The sequence below is a fragment of the Bufo gargarizans genome, chromosome 2 (genome assembly GCF_014858855.1).
Source record: "Bufo gargarizans isolate SCDJY-AF-19 chromosome 2, ASM1485885v1, whole genome shotgun sequence".
Classification (NCBI taxonomy): domain Eukaryota; kingdom Metazoa; phylum Chordata; class Amphibia; order Anura; family Bufonidae; genus Bufo; species Bufo gargarizans.
In genome coordinates this window covers 344,766,098-344,782,894 of record NC_058081.1, presented here as the reverse complement: position 1 = coordinate 344,782,894, position 16,797 = coordinate 344,766,098, and the positions used below count along the sequence as shown (strand labels likewise).

The following is a 16,797-nucleotide window of genomic DNA, read 5'->3' as shown; positions in this document are numbered from 1 at the left end:
TGGCGGTGTCAGGAGCTTGGCCATGTAAGAGTTGACTGTCCAGATCAGGTGGAACCCATGGATACTAACTATGGCTACCATCAGTCGTTATATGCCAGGAAGCTGTGTGCAGCAGGTACCCCAGAAACTCTAAACCATTTGTGCCGGGTGGAAGTGGTAGACACTCCAGCGGAGGCTCTTCTGGACTCAGGGAGTCTGGTGTCCCTAGTAAGGGCTCCCCTGGTATGGTCCATGGAGTATACTGGCTGGAAAGTCGGGGTCATGTGCATCCATGGAGACTTAAAAGACTATACCACCGCCCTGGTGTCTATAACCACAGGGGCCGGCAGGTGGACTCATGAAAGTTACACTATGAATTTATAATAGGAAGAGACTTCTCGGGATTCCCGGCAATGTGGCCTGCTATGAGAGTGACTGATACCTATGAGACAAGGGTAACCCCAGCAGAGTGACCTTGCTCCGGGGGGGAGGGCAGAACCCTGGGAACCCGAGTCGAAAGGGCCAGCGGTAGCGGTGACCACCACTTCGGTGGAAGAGGGGGGGACAACCCCACTGAATGTAATGGTGGGAGATGTAGTGGACTAGCCGCCGGGGCCTGAGCTGGCCAACCTTAATATCTCTGGGGATAATTTTGGTATTGCACAACACCGAGACCCAACCCTATCCTGAGCTTGGGGAAATGTATTAATAGTAGATGGTGAACCACAACAACCAGGGTCAGAGTCAGCGTTTCCCCATTTTGTGGTTCCATTGTGTGTGGACTAACACCAAGACTGCAAAGTGATGTTTAGTTTTTGCTTTATGTGTGAATAAACACCAGAGCGAATCCCCAGACTACCTAGCTATATTGTTCCTGCAACACTCTAAAATTGCTGGTTTGTGTCTCTAATTGCTTTTTGTCAGACACATTAACAAACAACATTTTCAGTACAAATCCGATTCAGTCATCCCTAAAGTACATTTTATGACATTTGCCACATAACATATAGTTCTTGTCTTCTTTATCCATATAAACTGATTTGTAAATAGAAAATGTTCTTTAGATAAACCGTACAGTACTATGTGGAATAGCATTTTTATATAATGTTTACAGTAAATGAGTATCATACATTATTATGACTATGGCACTTTTTATGTCCAACTGATGACTTTTTTCTATATTTTAAACAGGCAGCACTCTCAATTTTTGGAATGGTTGGTGGTCCATTGCTGGGGCTTTTCTCTTTAGGAATCCTCTTTCCTTTTGCTAATTCATTAGTAAGTATAAATGAATTTGTATGTTAATCTAAATGGGATATTTCAGGCATGCTCAACCTGCGGCCCGCCAGCTGTTGCAAAACGACAACTCCCAGCATGCCTGAACAGCCTACAGCTATCAGCCTACAACAGGGCATTGTGGGAGTTGTAGTTTTGCAACAGCTGGAGGGCCGCGGGTTGAGCATGCCTGGGATATTTCAATACATTTTTTATAACAACTTATACAATGTCTCCACTGACACTGAGCAGCAGCCATCTTTTTGCTAGACAAGGCGGATTTGAGTATGGAGTTGTTTTCCTATTTTTCTTACCACATTCCATCAATATACACTGACGAGCAAAAGGGTAACAATGTTTTGAACTTTTGACTTTCAGGCTCTATATTTCACCATCCACTGCAACTTCGAATGTGAGACTACCATAATTTATAGACAATCATCTTGGCTATCTCATACATAAATTGGACTTGCAACTATTTAGCATATGATTAGTTATGCTGATTCTTATCATGTAACTGCATTGTTACTGTTTTGCTCCTAAAATTGTAAATTTAAATTTTTATTATTTTGTTAGTATTTTGTAAATCCACCTTTGGCTTTCAACACTGCCTGAATCCTTCTGGGCATGCTCTCAATCAGATTCAAGCATGTCTGTTACCATGTCTCTTCTACACGTTCCCAATGTTGGTGCTTACTGGTCAACTCACTTGGGTACGAATACAGCTTTTTCTTCGACTCTACCCACAAGTGTTCGATTGGGTTGAGGTCTGGGGACTGTGGGGGCCATTCCAGCACCTCTACTTCATTGTCATTAAACCATTTCTTCTCCAATCTCGACCTATGCTTGGGCCATTGTCCTGCTGGAACACTATGTCATCTTTTTCATATCCATAGTACTCGAGCGTACGAAGTAACTCATCTTGTAGGATACTCACATATAGCTCTGCATTGAGACACCATCGATCCTGGTCAAGTATCCAACAACTTTGGCTGTGAAACAACCAGGCTTCCTCCACCGAACTTTACAGTTCCTTCAATTTCTCGATCCGATAGTTCCCTTTTCCCTTGTTTCTTCCAGACCCATTTGCACCCATCAGAGCCCAGTCTATTGACTTTCGTCTCATTGTTCCTAATCACCCTTTTTCAATCTTCTACTGTCTGTACTTTTTGTGCAAACTTGAGCCAATGCTTCTTATGATGATATCGAAGTCGAGGCTTCTTTACCTTTTTTCGGGTCACCATTCCAGACTTGTGTAATACCCGTTGCATGGGGCTTGCATGGACGTCTGTCATCTTACTTTTATGAAGCATACAAGCCACCTCCACTGCAGTGTTTGTTGCCCCAGAACTGATAGACCTTGTGATGAGTAGTGATGAGCGGCAGGTGCCATATTCGACTTCGACAAAATTCGTGAATATTCGATAGAATATTCGTTTTATATTCGTCGAAATCGAATATTCGTCATTATTCTTGTTATCACGATTAATATGCGATTTAAATAATCGAATTTTGATTTTAACTTAAAGGCTACTCTCCTATTGAAATAGCAATGCGATTAATTAAAGTTATAATAATAGAATTTTGATTTTAACTTAGCACTGCTATATTCCATATTCGTTAATTCTAGCCTAATATAGCAGTACTAAGTTAAAATCGAAATTTCATTATTATAACTTGAATTAATCGCATTGCTATTTCAATAGGAGAGTAGCCTTTAAGTTAAAATCGAAATTCGATTATTATAACTTGAAATAATCGAATTGCGATTTCAACTTGGACCTGGATTACTATGGTTGGCTTGGTAGAATTAGCGAATATGACGAATATATTCGTTATATTCCACAAAACGAAGATAATGAAGTATTCAGCATCTTCGTTTTAGCTACCTATTCATCAACTTCGCTAATTCTAGCATTTATATAGGAAAGATTACTATAGAGACAGCTAAGTTTAATTCGCTATGCGATTATATGACTGCTTTAAAAAAAATATATAAATAGAATAATTATAATACCTGATAATTATTATAATTATTCTATTTCTAAAAGAAAAGTAATATAATCGCATAGCGAATTAAACTTAGCTGTCTCTATAGTAAACTTTCCTATATGATTGCTAGAATTAGCGAAGTTGATGAATAGGTAGCTAAAACGAAGATGCAGAATACTTTGTTATCTTCGTTTTGTGGAATATGACGAATACATTTGTTATATTTGTTTTGTGGAATATGACGAATACATTTAGTCATATTCGCTAATTCTACCAAGCCAACCATAGTAAACCAGGTCCAAGTTGAAATCGCAATTCGATTAATTCAAGTTATAATAATCGAATTTCGATTTTAACTTAGCACTGCTATATTCCATATTAGGCTAGAATTAACGAATATGGAATATAGCAGTGCTAAGTTAAAATCGAAATTCGATTATTATAACTTGAATTAATCGCATTGCTATTTCAATAGGAGAGTAGCCTTTAAGTTAAAATCGAAATTCGATTATTATAACTTGAAAAAAATCAAATTGCGATTTCAACGTAATTCTCAAATCTGACAGTACATTCTAGTATATGGAGACGTTCCCATGGTGATGGGGACGCTCCATGAGCACGGAAGTCGGCAGAAGCAGCAACGGGCACTGACTGGAGCAGCCAGGAAGCCAGGAATCCAAACGACAGGTAAGAACAACTTTAGGGAAGTGGGAAAGAAAAAAATATAACAATAAAAAATAAAAAAAAAACAATATTCGAAATGTCGAATTTATATCACTATATTCGAAATATTCACAAAAAAATTTCGATATTCGAATATTCGCGCTCAACACTAGTGATGAGTAGCGATGAGCGGCAGGGGTCATATTTTAATTTGCGATAGTTAGTAGTGTTGTTAGCAAATTTTCATAATGAGAATTTTCGTAATGGGAATTTTCGTAATGAGAATCAATGAGATTGTGAAAACTCAGATCTGATGGTATATTCTTACCCCCAGGCGTTCCCATGGTGACGGGTACGCTTGTCGGAGAGGAGTATGCCAAAGTGGAACAACTGTACAGATTTAAAATAAAAAGACGAATATTCTATAAAAGTATATATTTGTTTTTTAGAATATTCGTAATATTATAAAACAAGAATATATAGCAATATAGCAAAAATTCGAAAAAAAAAACAAATGTAGAACAATTTTAATAATATATCGCTATAATCTTTTTTTTTTTATAGTTGTAATTTTTTTCCAATCTGGACTTCAGATGAGAAAAAAATTGCAACTATTAGACAAAGAAGATTATAGCACTATATTAGCTAAATTGCTCTATATTAGTTTTTTCTCGAATATTCGCTATATTGCTATACATTAGTTTTTTAGAATAATCGTAATATTCTAAAACAAGAATATATAGCAATGTAGCAAATTATTATATTACGAAAATTCTCATTACAAAAATTCGCAATTCGAATATTCGCAATCAACACTACTCCTAAAGTCAAAGATATTGCAGCCTTCTCATTGACCCACAAGCTAGAAGCAGGGAGGGATCATGTTTACTGATTAAAAATCTCGAATATTCGCTATATTGCTATATATTCTTGTTTTAGAATATTACGAATATATATAACTATATTTGTTTTTTAGAATATTCATCTTTTTTTCCATCTGAAGTCATGATTCCTTCCTGCTTAACTTAAGCGTCCCCATCACCATGGGAATGCCTAGGGGTTAGAATATACTATCGGATCTGAGTTTTCACGATCTCTTTGATTCTCATTACAAAAATTTGCATTACGAAAATTCGCAATCAACACTACTCCTAAAGTCAAAAATTTTGCAGCCTTCTTATTGGCCTACAAGCTAGAAGCAGGGAGGGATCATGTGTACTGATGGAAAAAAAAATCTTGAATATTCGAAATTACGAATATATATCACTATATTCTAAATATTCGCAAATTCTCGAAGTGCCGATATTCACAATAAAAATTTGCAATTTGAATATTCGTGATCAACACTAGTGATGAGCCAACTTGTTGACTTTGATATTTTGCCTGGACATCCACTTCTTGGCTTTGGAATGGATGGACAGACTTAATTTTGTATTCTTCTAACTGTCATAGCATTCACATGATGCAGTTTGGCAATTTTCTTGGCCGAGATACCCCTATCCATTGAACTGGATGATGCTGTTTCTCTTCTCTTGGGAAATATTCGTGGCTGCTCCTCAATTTAAACCAGTGATCTTTCACTTGGGAATCAACCTAATACTGAGCTAATAGGGAATGTGAGAACAGGTTGTAATTTGTAGTATACAAGAAGAAAAAGATTTCTCCACCACGAGGAGCACAACAGTAATGATGCAGTTACATGACAAGAATCTGCATAACTAATCATATGCTAAATAGTTGCAAGTCCAATTTGTGTATGAGATAGCAAAGATGATTGTCTATAAATGATGGTAGTCTCACATTCAAAGCTGTAGTGGATGGTGAAAGATGGAGCCTGAAAGTCAAAAGTTCAAAACATTGCTACCCTTTTGCTCGTCAGTGTACATTTACTAATGGATATATTATCTTGATGGGCCATGACAAAATACCCATTAAATCTAATGTTATTTTGTATTGCAGGGTGCCATGGTTGGTCTCCTGGTGGGATTTACAGTTGCATTGTGGGTTGGGATTGGAGCTCAGATTTATCCCCCTCTTCCTATAAGAAGTTTACCTAAATTCCTGTCTGTAGAGGGCTGTAATTTTAGTACCACAGATACCAACTGGAACTTAACAACGGCACCTCCTACAGTAACAGACTTAATGATAGTAGCACAAGTCAGTGAGAGGTACGTATGTTAGGTACAGTATCTCATATTGTATAACCTGAATGCTAATAAAACTGACTTGGACATTTACAAGTGGGGAATCCAATATTACAGAAATAGACTGAAGTCATGGATTCATACACAAAATGGTGCCTAGGGTTAAGACAATAGGAAGATATCTAGTACACTGTCTAAGGTTGTAATTATCATGATTGTACCTTGTGAGCAACATCTCTACTTACTAACAGTGGCATACTACATATAGCCTCGACCGATCTATATAACTGGAAAATCTTTAATAAGTTTCAGATTTTTCTTGTGATTATGACAGTTATTTCCTATCATGATCTTAACAAATTATCCTAAACTCACAAACACAAAGCAACTATCTATATAAACTGCAGTCATTAGTAATAGAGATAAGGATAAGAGGCTGATGGGGGAACAAGTCAACACTGATGCCAGTGAATAGCTGCAGTAGCCCATGTGACCATGAATGGGACATTAGCATTTCCTGTCCACCTGAGTATAGAAGCAGCACTGGAACAGAGCAGCTTTCAAAAGGTGTTTTTTTTATTTATTTTTCCACTGTTTCCATGCATTAGTGTTATTTTTTTTATTTTTTTGAGGGGGTGGCAAACACTTTAATTTAGCAGTAAGATTTTGCTCTTGAACAGTTTGTGTATCAGTGGAGATTTCTTCAAGAGAGCTTCCTCTTAATTTGTTGGGTGTGGGAGGGAGTGCATCTGTGGTAGTGAATACATGCAGGCTGGTTGTGTATTAAATAGTTTGTTGTTTAGTTGGGAGGTACAGCAGCAGTTAAATTTTATTCTTTATATGGTACTGTGTCTAGTCTTTGACCTCCTCCAAGAAATTATACATCCTAACCATCCACTACAGCATTAAAGGGGTTGTCCGGGTTCAGGGCTAAACCCAGATATCACCTCTTCTGTATTCACTTAGTATGCATGAGATGTGCAAAGTAGCATAGTACCCGCCTCCAAAAGAGCCTATGGCAGCACTTTATACTACCACCCATCTGTGCCAGTGACTTCACTGGGCTCATTGCTAGGTGAAGCCTCCGTCTAGCATAGTATTGTGAAGCTCGGTGCATGACCGGCTCACAAAAAAAGTGGCAGCCAGGCAAAGGGGAGCACCTGAACATTAAAATGCTTTGATGCTCCTCTCATACATACTAAGTGAATACAGAAGAGGTGACAACCCCTTTAATATTTGAATGTGTTTTTTTATCTGAAAGATTATGCATAAAGCCTTTTAATAAGATGGGTCCCTGTTATACTGTGTAATTATGAGATAACCTATTTTGTTTCCATTTCTTTATTTCCCAGACCTGCACTGGCTGATGAGTGGTACTCATTGTCCTATCTATACTTCAGTACCATCGGTACAATCATTGCTATTATTGTTGGAATAATAGTAAGCCTGTTGTCTGGTAAGGCATGATTAAAATAATATTAATGAATATAGCAATACTAATAAATATACAGTGTCTTGAAAAGTTATTAATATCCCTTGAACTTTTTGGGGGATTTTATGTGATAGACCAACATAAAGTAGCAAGTATATGTGATGTGAAAAGAAAAAGTGTGACGTGCATCTGTATTCAGCACCATGTATCAAATACCCATAAATAAAATCCAGTGTGACCAATTGCTTTCAAAAGTCACTAATTAATAAATCAAGTTCACCTATGTGAAGTTTATTCTCAGTATAATTACAGCTGTTCTATGAAGACCTCAGAGGTTTCTTCAAACAGCATCATGAAAACCAAGGAACACAACAGACAGGTCAGGGATAAAGTTGTGGAGAAGTATAAAGCAGGGTTATGTTATAAAATAATAGCCCAAGCCCTGAACATCTCACAGAGCACTTCAATGAAGGTGTATGGCACAAATGTATGGCACAACTGCAGAACTACCATGACATGGCCATCCACCTAAACTGACAGCCCAGGCAAAGAGAGCAGTAATCAGAGAAGCAGCCAAGAGGTCCATGGTCACTATGGAGTAGCTGCAGAGATCCACAGCTCAGATGGGAGAATCTATCCACAGGAAAACAATTAGTTGGGTACTCCACAAGAAGAAAGCAATTTTTGAAAGCAAGCCGTAATAAGTCCCGTTTTCAGTTTGCCACAAGCCATGTAGGGGACACAACAAATGTGCGGAAGAAGGTGCACTGGTCAGATGAGACCAAAGTTGAACTTTTTGGCCTAAATGCAAAATGCTATGTGTAGCAGAAAACACTTCAAACATGGTGGAGGCAGCATCATGCTGTAGGGATTTTTTTCTTCAGCAGGGACAGGGAAGCTAGTCAGAGTTAGTGGGAAGATGGATGGAGCTAAATACAGGGCGACCTTGGAAGAAAACTTGGTAGAGGCTGCAAAAGACTTGACGCTGGGGAAGAGCTTTACCTTCCAGCAGGACAACAACCCTAAACATACAATCAGAGCTACAATGGAATGGTTTAGATAAGAGCCCATTCATGTGTTAGAATGGCCCAGTCAAAGCCCAGACCTAAATCTCATTGACAAATTGCTGTTCACAGATGGTCCCAAGTTGATCTTGAGCTATTTTGTAAAGAAGAATGGGCAAAAATGTCAGCCTCTAGCATGTGCAAAGCTGGTAGAGACATAGTGCAAAATACTTGCAGCTGTAATTGCAGCAAAAGGTGGTCTTACAAAGTCCTACAAAGTATTTTGAAAACCATGTACCAATTTATTTTCACTTCACATATACTTTCTACTTTGTTTACGTTTGAGGTGAAATGTGAAAAAATTTGGAAAGTTTCAGGGGATATGAATACTTTTTTGAGGCACTGTAGCAATATTAATAAATACAATAAAGTAGAAACATAATATATCACAGTTGGATATCGCATTGAAAATGAGTCATGAATCAGAGAACCAATTAATGATGTAATTTGTAATGCATTTTTTATTTCAAGCTTTACAGGGTTTATAGAGAATGTATTTATATGTTAAAGAGTTTGTACAGCGAGGTCCAGAGGAGTCGGAGCAGAGGATAGGAGTGGCCCTGATGAAGTGTTGTGTCATGATGTACTCCCTCAGGCCGTCGCTCCCTGGGGATCGGTGCAGTGGAAATGTAGTACTGAAGAATGAAGTCAGAATTAAACATAAAAGTCTTTTTTGCTATGTGCAATGTAAAACTTCAAATACATTCAATAAGCAGTGGATTTCAAGTGCAGTTCTCTGGCACCAGTAAGGATTATGGAGGCAGGTTGGACGGCTGCGATTTACCACTTATTGTACCAGTCTTGTAGTGCTATAGGTGATGGGTGTCTTAACTTTAGTCTCTCACCTAATGCTGGTTGTAGTGGGTCACTCTGCATTGTGTCTTCTCAAGGATTCACTTGAGGCTCACGATAAAGTTGATTTCTCTAGAGAATCTGTAAAAGATGCAGGAGCTCTGCAGTGTGCATTCTCCCCACTCTCAATCTTGGCAGGAACTCCCCCCCCCATGGCAGGAAGCAGGATCAGTCAACTCCTACCAAGAGGGGAGGAACAGGATAGTTAGCCCTGTTCCTTGTTAACCCTTGCCATCCATATCCTACTAGTACAGGGGTGGCCAACCTTACAGACACAAAGAGCCAAAAAAACAACAACTTATGACTACCAGGAGCCACAAGCTATACATTTACACACGAGTCATGGTATTTTTCGCCTCACAAGATGCACCTAGGTTTTAACAAAGAAAAATAAGAGAAAATAAAAATATTTTTTTATCTGATCTGAGGTCTGATAAAAATATTTTTCTTATTTTTCATTAGCAGAGAAAAAAAAATATATTATACATTAGACCTCAGATCAGACTCCTAAATCAGATCCCCAATCCTCATCTGACCTAAAATAAGATCCCTAAACCTCATTAGATCTCCAACTCAGACCCCCAAAATAAAACCCCCAATGCTCTGATCAGACAACACTAATCAGACTCCCAGTGTCAAACCATCTGTGCTCAGATTCCCCCCCCCCCCATGCTCACACCTGACCAACCCATGCTCAAACAAAACGCCCCTATGCTCAGATCTGCGCCAATGCTCAAATCTGAACCTCAATGCTCATATTCCCCCCCGACCCCCATTGCTCAGATCAGGACCCCCCATGCTCAGCTCAGACCCCCATTACCCAGATCAGGACCCCCCACAATCCCCCCACCCATGCTCAGATCAGAACCTCTCATGCTTAGATCAGGCCCCCATGCTCAGTTCTATAATATAAAAATCTCTTCCCTCTCCTGATCAGACACTGGGCTCCTGCTCGGGCACCTGCTACTCTGAAGGTCTGACACGCTCTCCACTGTGACCTGATGAGCACAACGTCAGGTCATAGTGCGTGTCTCCACGTACTACATTCTTACACTGTGTGCATCAGGACGTAGTGAAGAGTGAGCTGCAGCTGCAAAGTACTAACAGTGCCCAATCAGGAAAAGAGACCTGGGCATGGGGTGGAGAGTGAGCCGCCTGACTGCTTCCTGGCTCCACAGCTAGAGCCGCACTTTAAGAAGCAAAGAGCAATATGCGGCTCAAGAGCCACGGGTTGGCCACCCCTGTACTAGTACATATGTCCAGATAAACAATAAAATACATAACAGTATAATACAGATGTACAAATTCAGCATTTTCTAACATAGTATGACGTCACTTGTTGTTTAAAATGTACAGTATAGTCATTTGCATGTCCACCTTTTGAGCTGAGTGGACATGCAAGCTCAATCACTCTCCCCACAGCCAGAACTCATAGTGATCTTTTATTCACCGCACAGTAGCTAATAGAAATAACTTACTGCCCTTACTTGTCAGGGAACGGCCAGAGCCTCTACAGTAGCATGGCAATATAGCTAAGACGGCTTCTGCAAGGAAACTAAAAGGGACTATATAGTCAGCTTTAGTATATGATAGTGTAATATAACAGTTCTAGAACATAGAATTTTATGTTGTGCTATTCCTCTGTTATTTCATATAATTAATCAATAACTGGGGGTTGCAGGTTAGCGGTTATGCTTACAGTGTACTTAAACCAGGGACGTACACAGAAACCAAGGGACCCCATACCCATAGTAAAGGTCAGAATTGGTCGCCATACGGCTACATATATATACATATATATATTTATAGACAGTGGTTCTTGAAAATTTGCGAATCCTTCAGAATTTTCTATCTTTCTGCATAGATTTGACCTACAACGTCGTCAGAATTTCACGCATCCTAAAAATTGATAAAATGTGCCAAATTAAACAAATTATTCAAAAATATTAGACTTCGCCATTTTCTCTTGATATTCAGCTCATGGACTGATATCCTGACATTTTCCTATAGTATTTGCTGGTATAGTTCATTTTTCCATTAGTGATGGCAAGCCATCCTGGCAGGGGCGGATAAAGTGCAGCATGATAGTCACGGGGCTGTCTACCCAATTCTACCCTGAAGCCTATGGCGGTGATTGACGGACAGAAGAGGCAGAGAACTATGCGCTCCCATGCCCCGCCGTAGTTTGTGGGTGTTTGGGTTCACGTTGGGCCCCCCAGCTATGCCGGGCCTGAGGCTACAGACCCAAACGCCCAATTATAATCTGCCACTGCATCCTGGCCCAGATACAGCAAAACTGTCCTTCACCATGATACTACCACCACCATGTTTCATAGATGGGATAAGGTTTTTATCCTGGAATGCAGTATTTTCCTTTCTCCAAACATAACCCTTTCATTTAAAATAAAAAGTTATATTTTTATGTCCTATTTTATTATTAAAGGACATCTGTCAGCAGATTTATAAGTATGACACTGTCTGACCTGTTACATGTGCACTTGGCAGCGGAAGGCATCTGTGCTGGTCCCATGCTCATATGTGTCCGCATTGCTGAGAAACATTATGTTTTAATATATGCAAATGAGCCTCTAGGTGCAACAGGGGTCTTGCCATTACTCCTAAAGGCCCTGCTCTTACTGTGACTGACTGCTGCTTCTTCTGCACTTTAACTGACACAGATGACATCCATGTGTTTTTTGTGGACCCATAGAAATGAATGGGTCTGTGTGCAATCCGCAGAAAATGCAGATCAGACACGGATACAAAATATAGTCTGCTAAAGCCTTGTTCTATGGAAGGTTTTAGCAGAGAGGAGCAAGAGGACGCAGCCTGTACCCACTCTGCTAAAGCCTGGAATAGATATGCTATGCAAGGTTTTAGCAGAGCAGCGGTCTTACAGGCAGGAGCAGCGATGCTCAGTGTGGCCAAAGAGGAATCCATACTCCCATACACAGCAATATATGGGAGTACTGATTCTAAAGCCTGTATTACACCTGCCGATTCTTCGGCAGATGATAGCTAATAAGCATGATCATCGGGCAATCCAAATCTTTTGACATATTAAATTAATAATGTTAATTTAAAAATTATCGTTTGCAGGCGTAAGATCATGGTGTCTATACAGTATGGGGACGAGCAATGGCTGCGGAGGAGATAGCTGCGTGTAATGGCAGTGCTGTCCTCTGCTTCACTCCCAACAGTCGTCTGCCACATTAGGCTATGTAATGCAGCCTTACAGTGCAGTCAAAAATGAAAGGTGGAATCTGATTGGTTGCTATGGGCAACTAAGCCAGTTCTACTTTACACCAGTTTGACAAATAACCCCATTAATCCCCATAAAGCACTTTGGTCAAAAAGCTGAGAACGAGTTGTTTACACAGGAACCACTCTATATGTGTTAGGATTTTTTGCTACCGTGCATCCCATTTCTTTATTAAAGTATGTGTCAGGGGATTTGTACCTATCAAACTGGCTGACCTGTTACATGTGCGCTTGGCAGCTGAAGACATCTGTGTTGGCCCCAAGTTCATATGTCCCTGCATTGCTGAGAAAAATTATGTTTTAATATCTACAAATGAGCGTCTACGAGCAACAGGGTCATTGCCGTTACACATAGAGTCTCTTCTCTCTCTCTGCGACTGCTGCACCCGCGGCACTTTGATTGACAGGGCCAGGTGTTATGACATTGTCGTGGGGATAGAGGATTCATAGATATTGAGAGTACGCAATAATGGTGAATGATTCTTTATGTAAAGCAGTCAAATCTTTTTTATCATTTAACATACAGAAATGAGCTCCTCTAAAAAAATATATAAATACTACATTCATCAGTGTGATCAGTATCTCACCCACTGTTAAATGTTTCTTACAGGAGGTTTAAAACAAAATGTAAACCGAGATTTCCTCTTAACATCTCAAGACTTTGCATATCTTAAAGTACTGCTTCCTTCCAGCTGGTGCAAAGAGGCGAGTATACTGATAGCATACAATTTAGGTGGTGGGGCTTATTTTTTTTAAAAGAAGGGATGTTTGATTAGCAAAGCTGGCCATATCCATGGTGTGATAATCCTGAAGGATGCAGCTTTGTTAGAGAGGTTTTCAGTGTACAGTTGCAAGAAAAAGTATGTGAACCCTTTGGAATTGTGCGAGACATCATTCACATCAGGCAATGCTTCTTGTGAAAAGCAAACCCAGAACTGGTGTATGTTTTTTATAGGGCAGAGCAGCTGTAACCAACACCTCCAATCTCTTCTCATTGATTGGACTCCAATTGGCTGACACCTCACTCCAATTAGCTCTTGGAGATGTCATTAGTCTAGGGGTTCACATAATTTTTCCACCTGCACTGTGAATGTTTACATGATGTGTTCAATAAAAACATGGTAACATTTAATTCTTTCTGTGTTATTAGTTTAAGCAGACTGTGATTGTCTATTGTTGTGACTTAGATGAAGATCAGATCACATTTCATGACCAATTTGTGCAGAAATCCATATCATTCCAAAATGGTTCACATACTTTTTCTTGCAACTGTATATGGGCAATTTGTGTAGAAACCAGTCATCCCTCTGCCGAAATATATACAATACTATATATTATAGTACAAACTGGATTCCATAAAAGTTGGGACACTATACAAATCGTGAATAAATACTGAATGCAATGATGTGGAGGTGCCAACTTCAAATATTTTATTCAGAATAGAACATAAATCACGGAACAAAAGTTTAAACTGAGAAAATGTGCCATTTTAAAGGGAAAAATATGTTGAATCAGAATTTCATGGTGTCAACAAATCCCCAAAAAGTTGGGACAAGGCCATTTTCACCACTGTGTGGCATCTCCCCTTCTTCTTACAACACTCAACAGACGTCTGGGGACCGAGAAGACCAGTTTCTCAAGTTTAGAAATAGGAATGCTCTCCCATTCTTGTCTAATACAGGCCTCTAACTATTCAATCGTCTTGGGCCTTCTTTGTTGCACCTTCCTCTTTATGATGCGCCAAATGTTCTCTATAGGTGAAAGATCTGGACTGCAGACTGGCCATTTCAGTACCCGGATCCTTCTCCTACGCAGCCATGATGTTGTGATTGATGCAGAATGTGGTCTGGCATTATCTTGTTGAAAAATGCAGGGTCTTCCCTGAAAGAGATGACGTCTGGATGGGAGCATATGTTGTTCTAGAACCTGAATATATTTTTCTGCATTGATGTTGCCTTTCCAGACATGCAAGCTGCCCATGCCACACGCACTCATGCAACCCCATACCATCAGAGATGCAGGCTTCTGAACTGAGCGTTGATAACAACTTGAGTTGTCTTTGTCCTCTTTGGTCCGGATGACATGGCGTCCCAGATTTCCAAAAAGAACTTCGAATCGTGACTCGTCTGACCACAGAACAGTCTTCCATTTTGCCACACTCCATTTTAAATGATCCCTGGCCCAGTGCAAACGTCTGAGCTTGTGGATCTTGCTTAGAAATGGCTTCTTCTTTGCACTGTAGAGTTTCAGCTGGCAACGGCGGATGGCACGGTGGATTGTGTTCACTGACAATGGTTTCTGGAAGTATTCCTGAGCCCATTCTGTGATTTCCTTTACAGTAGCATTCCTGTTTGTGGTACGGTGTCGTTTAAGGGCCCGGAGATCACGGGCATCCAGTATGGTTTTACAGCCTTGACCCTTACGCACAGAGATTGTTCCAGATTCTCTGAATCTTCGGATGATGTTATGCACAGTTGATGATGATAGATGCAAAGTCTTTGCAAGTTTTCGCTGGATAACACCTTTCTGATATTGCTCCACTATCTTTCTGCGCAACATTGTGGGAATTGGTGATCCTCTACCCATCTTGGCTTCTGAGAGACACTGCCACTCTGAGAAGCTCTTTTTATACCCAATCATATTGCCAATTGACCTAATTTGTGTTAATTGGTCTTCCAGCTCTTTGTTATGCTCAAATGTACTTTTTCCAGCCTCTTATTGCTACTTGTCCCAACTTTTTGGGGATTTATTGACACCGTGAAAATTTGAATCAACTTATTTTTCCTTTAAAATGATACATTTACTCGGATTAAACGTTTGATCTGTCATCTACGTTCTATTACAAATAAAATATTGACATTTGCCATCTCCACATCATTGCATTCAGTTTTTATTCACAATTTGTTTAGTGTCCCGACTTTTTGGGAATCCGGTTTGTATTACGGAGTACAATTACATGTACGGCATACACATTGCTTTACTAATTGCAGTGTTGTGTAATACATAATATCTGCATTATTGTTTGAAAAATGAATTATATTAATTCTGCTTATTTTGTCTTTTTCTGAAGAATGAGAAAGTAGAAGTACTGAACTGGAAGATTCAGGACAGTGATCCGCATCCAGATAAAGGGACAGATAATCCTGCATTTAGCGACATGGAAATGTACAGCACAGAAAAGAATGAAAAACTTAATGGAATTAACCCATGAGATTTTACAGAGGTCTGATATAAGATGATTGGTATGAAGAAAGGACAAGCGTGCTGTCAATATGGTGCTGTGGAAGCCGTCCATTGGGAACCAACCATCAATGGGGCCAAACTTCCTTGTCCAAATGATATCTATATATTCATTTTATAAAGAAGATTTTTTCAATGTTATTATTGTCATAGAGAGAATGTAAATATAAAGAAGTGATGCTGTGACCATATACAGTAGGGGTAGTTAGGTACCTTTTTGTAAAGGTCCACATTCCTGGGTCTGCCCTTGGTGAGGGACAACAGTGGCTTGTATCACACTGCATCATTTTTTTTTATTTGTTTCAATAAGCCATGCCTCTAATCCCACCCAATCCCCTTTGAGCCCCCAACACTCATAGTGCCCTCTTAGTGCCTTTTCACACAGTAAGGATGCTCCCTTGTGCCCCAGCACCATAACAATTTCACCATGCCTCCTTAAGTGGTTGTCACACAGTCATGCCCCCCTAAGTGCCCCCACAGAGAGTGATGCCATCTAAGTTCCTCCCACACAGTGGTGACAGTATGATGCACAGTATGACACCTTAAGTGGTCCCAACACAGTAAGTTCCCCATCCGAGTGATGCTTCCTCACAGAGTGATGCTTCCTTAAGTGGCCGTCCACAAAGTGGTGCCCCCTTAAGTGGGTTGTTTTGGACATAAAATGAGCTTCTGTCATTGTGTTCCTGTGTCTGTATAACTGTAGTCACTACTTGCCTTCATGATCATGAGTGGACAGGTATATTTATGTAAATTTATATTAGGATAGATATACAATGCCGTAACACTCTTGTTTAGGTGGGTTCTTTATCGCGCAGTGAATGACCCTGAACACCTAATTACATTAGAAGTGAACATCACATTGGAACTAGCATCTTTCCGTGAAAAGGTTAATCTA

General features: G+C 39.7%; 1 protein-coding gene across 1 annotated transcript in view; it reads left to right on the top strand.

The window, feature by feature from the left end:
- The window catches only part of LOC122928127 (sodium-coupled monocarboxylate transporter 1-like), a 53,108-nt gene extending 36,531 nt beyond the window's left edge, over nt 1-16,577 (top strand). The window contains exons 11-15 of the mRNA XM_044280639.1: nt 1,171-1,257; nt 5,869-6,077; nt 7,406-7,509; nt 13,273-13,367; nt 15,733-16,577. Of these exons, the coding sequence (XP_044136574.1) occupies nt 1,171-1,257; nt 5,869-6,077; nt 7,406-7,509; nt 13,273-13,367; nt 15,733-15,873 (636 nt within the window). The 3' untranslated portion in view covers nt 15,874-16,577. The remainder of the gene's footprint in view (nt 1-1,170; nt 1,258-5,868; nt 6,078-7,405; nt 7,510-13,272; nt 13,368-15,732) is intronic.
- Nucleotides 16,578-16,797: the final 220 nt, after the last annotated feature.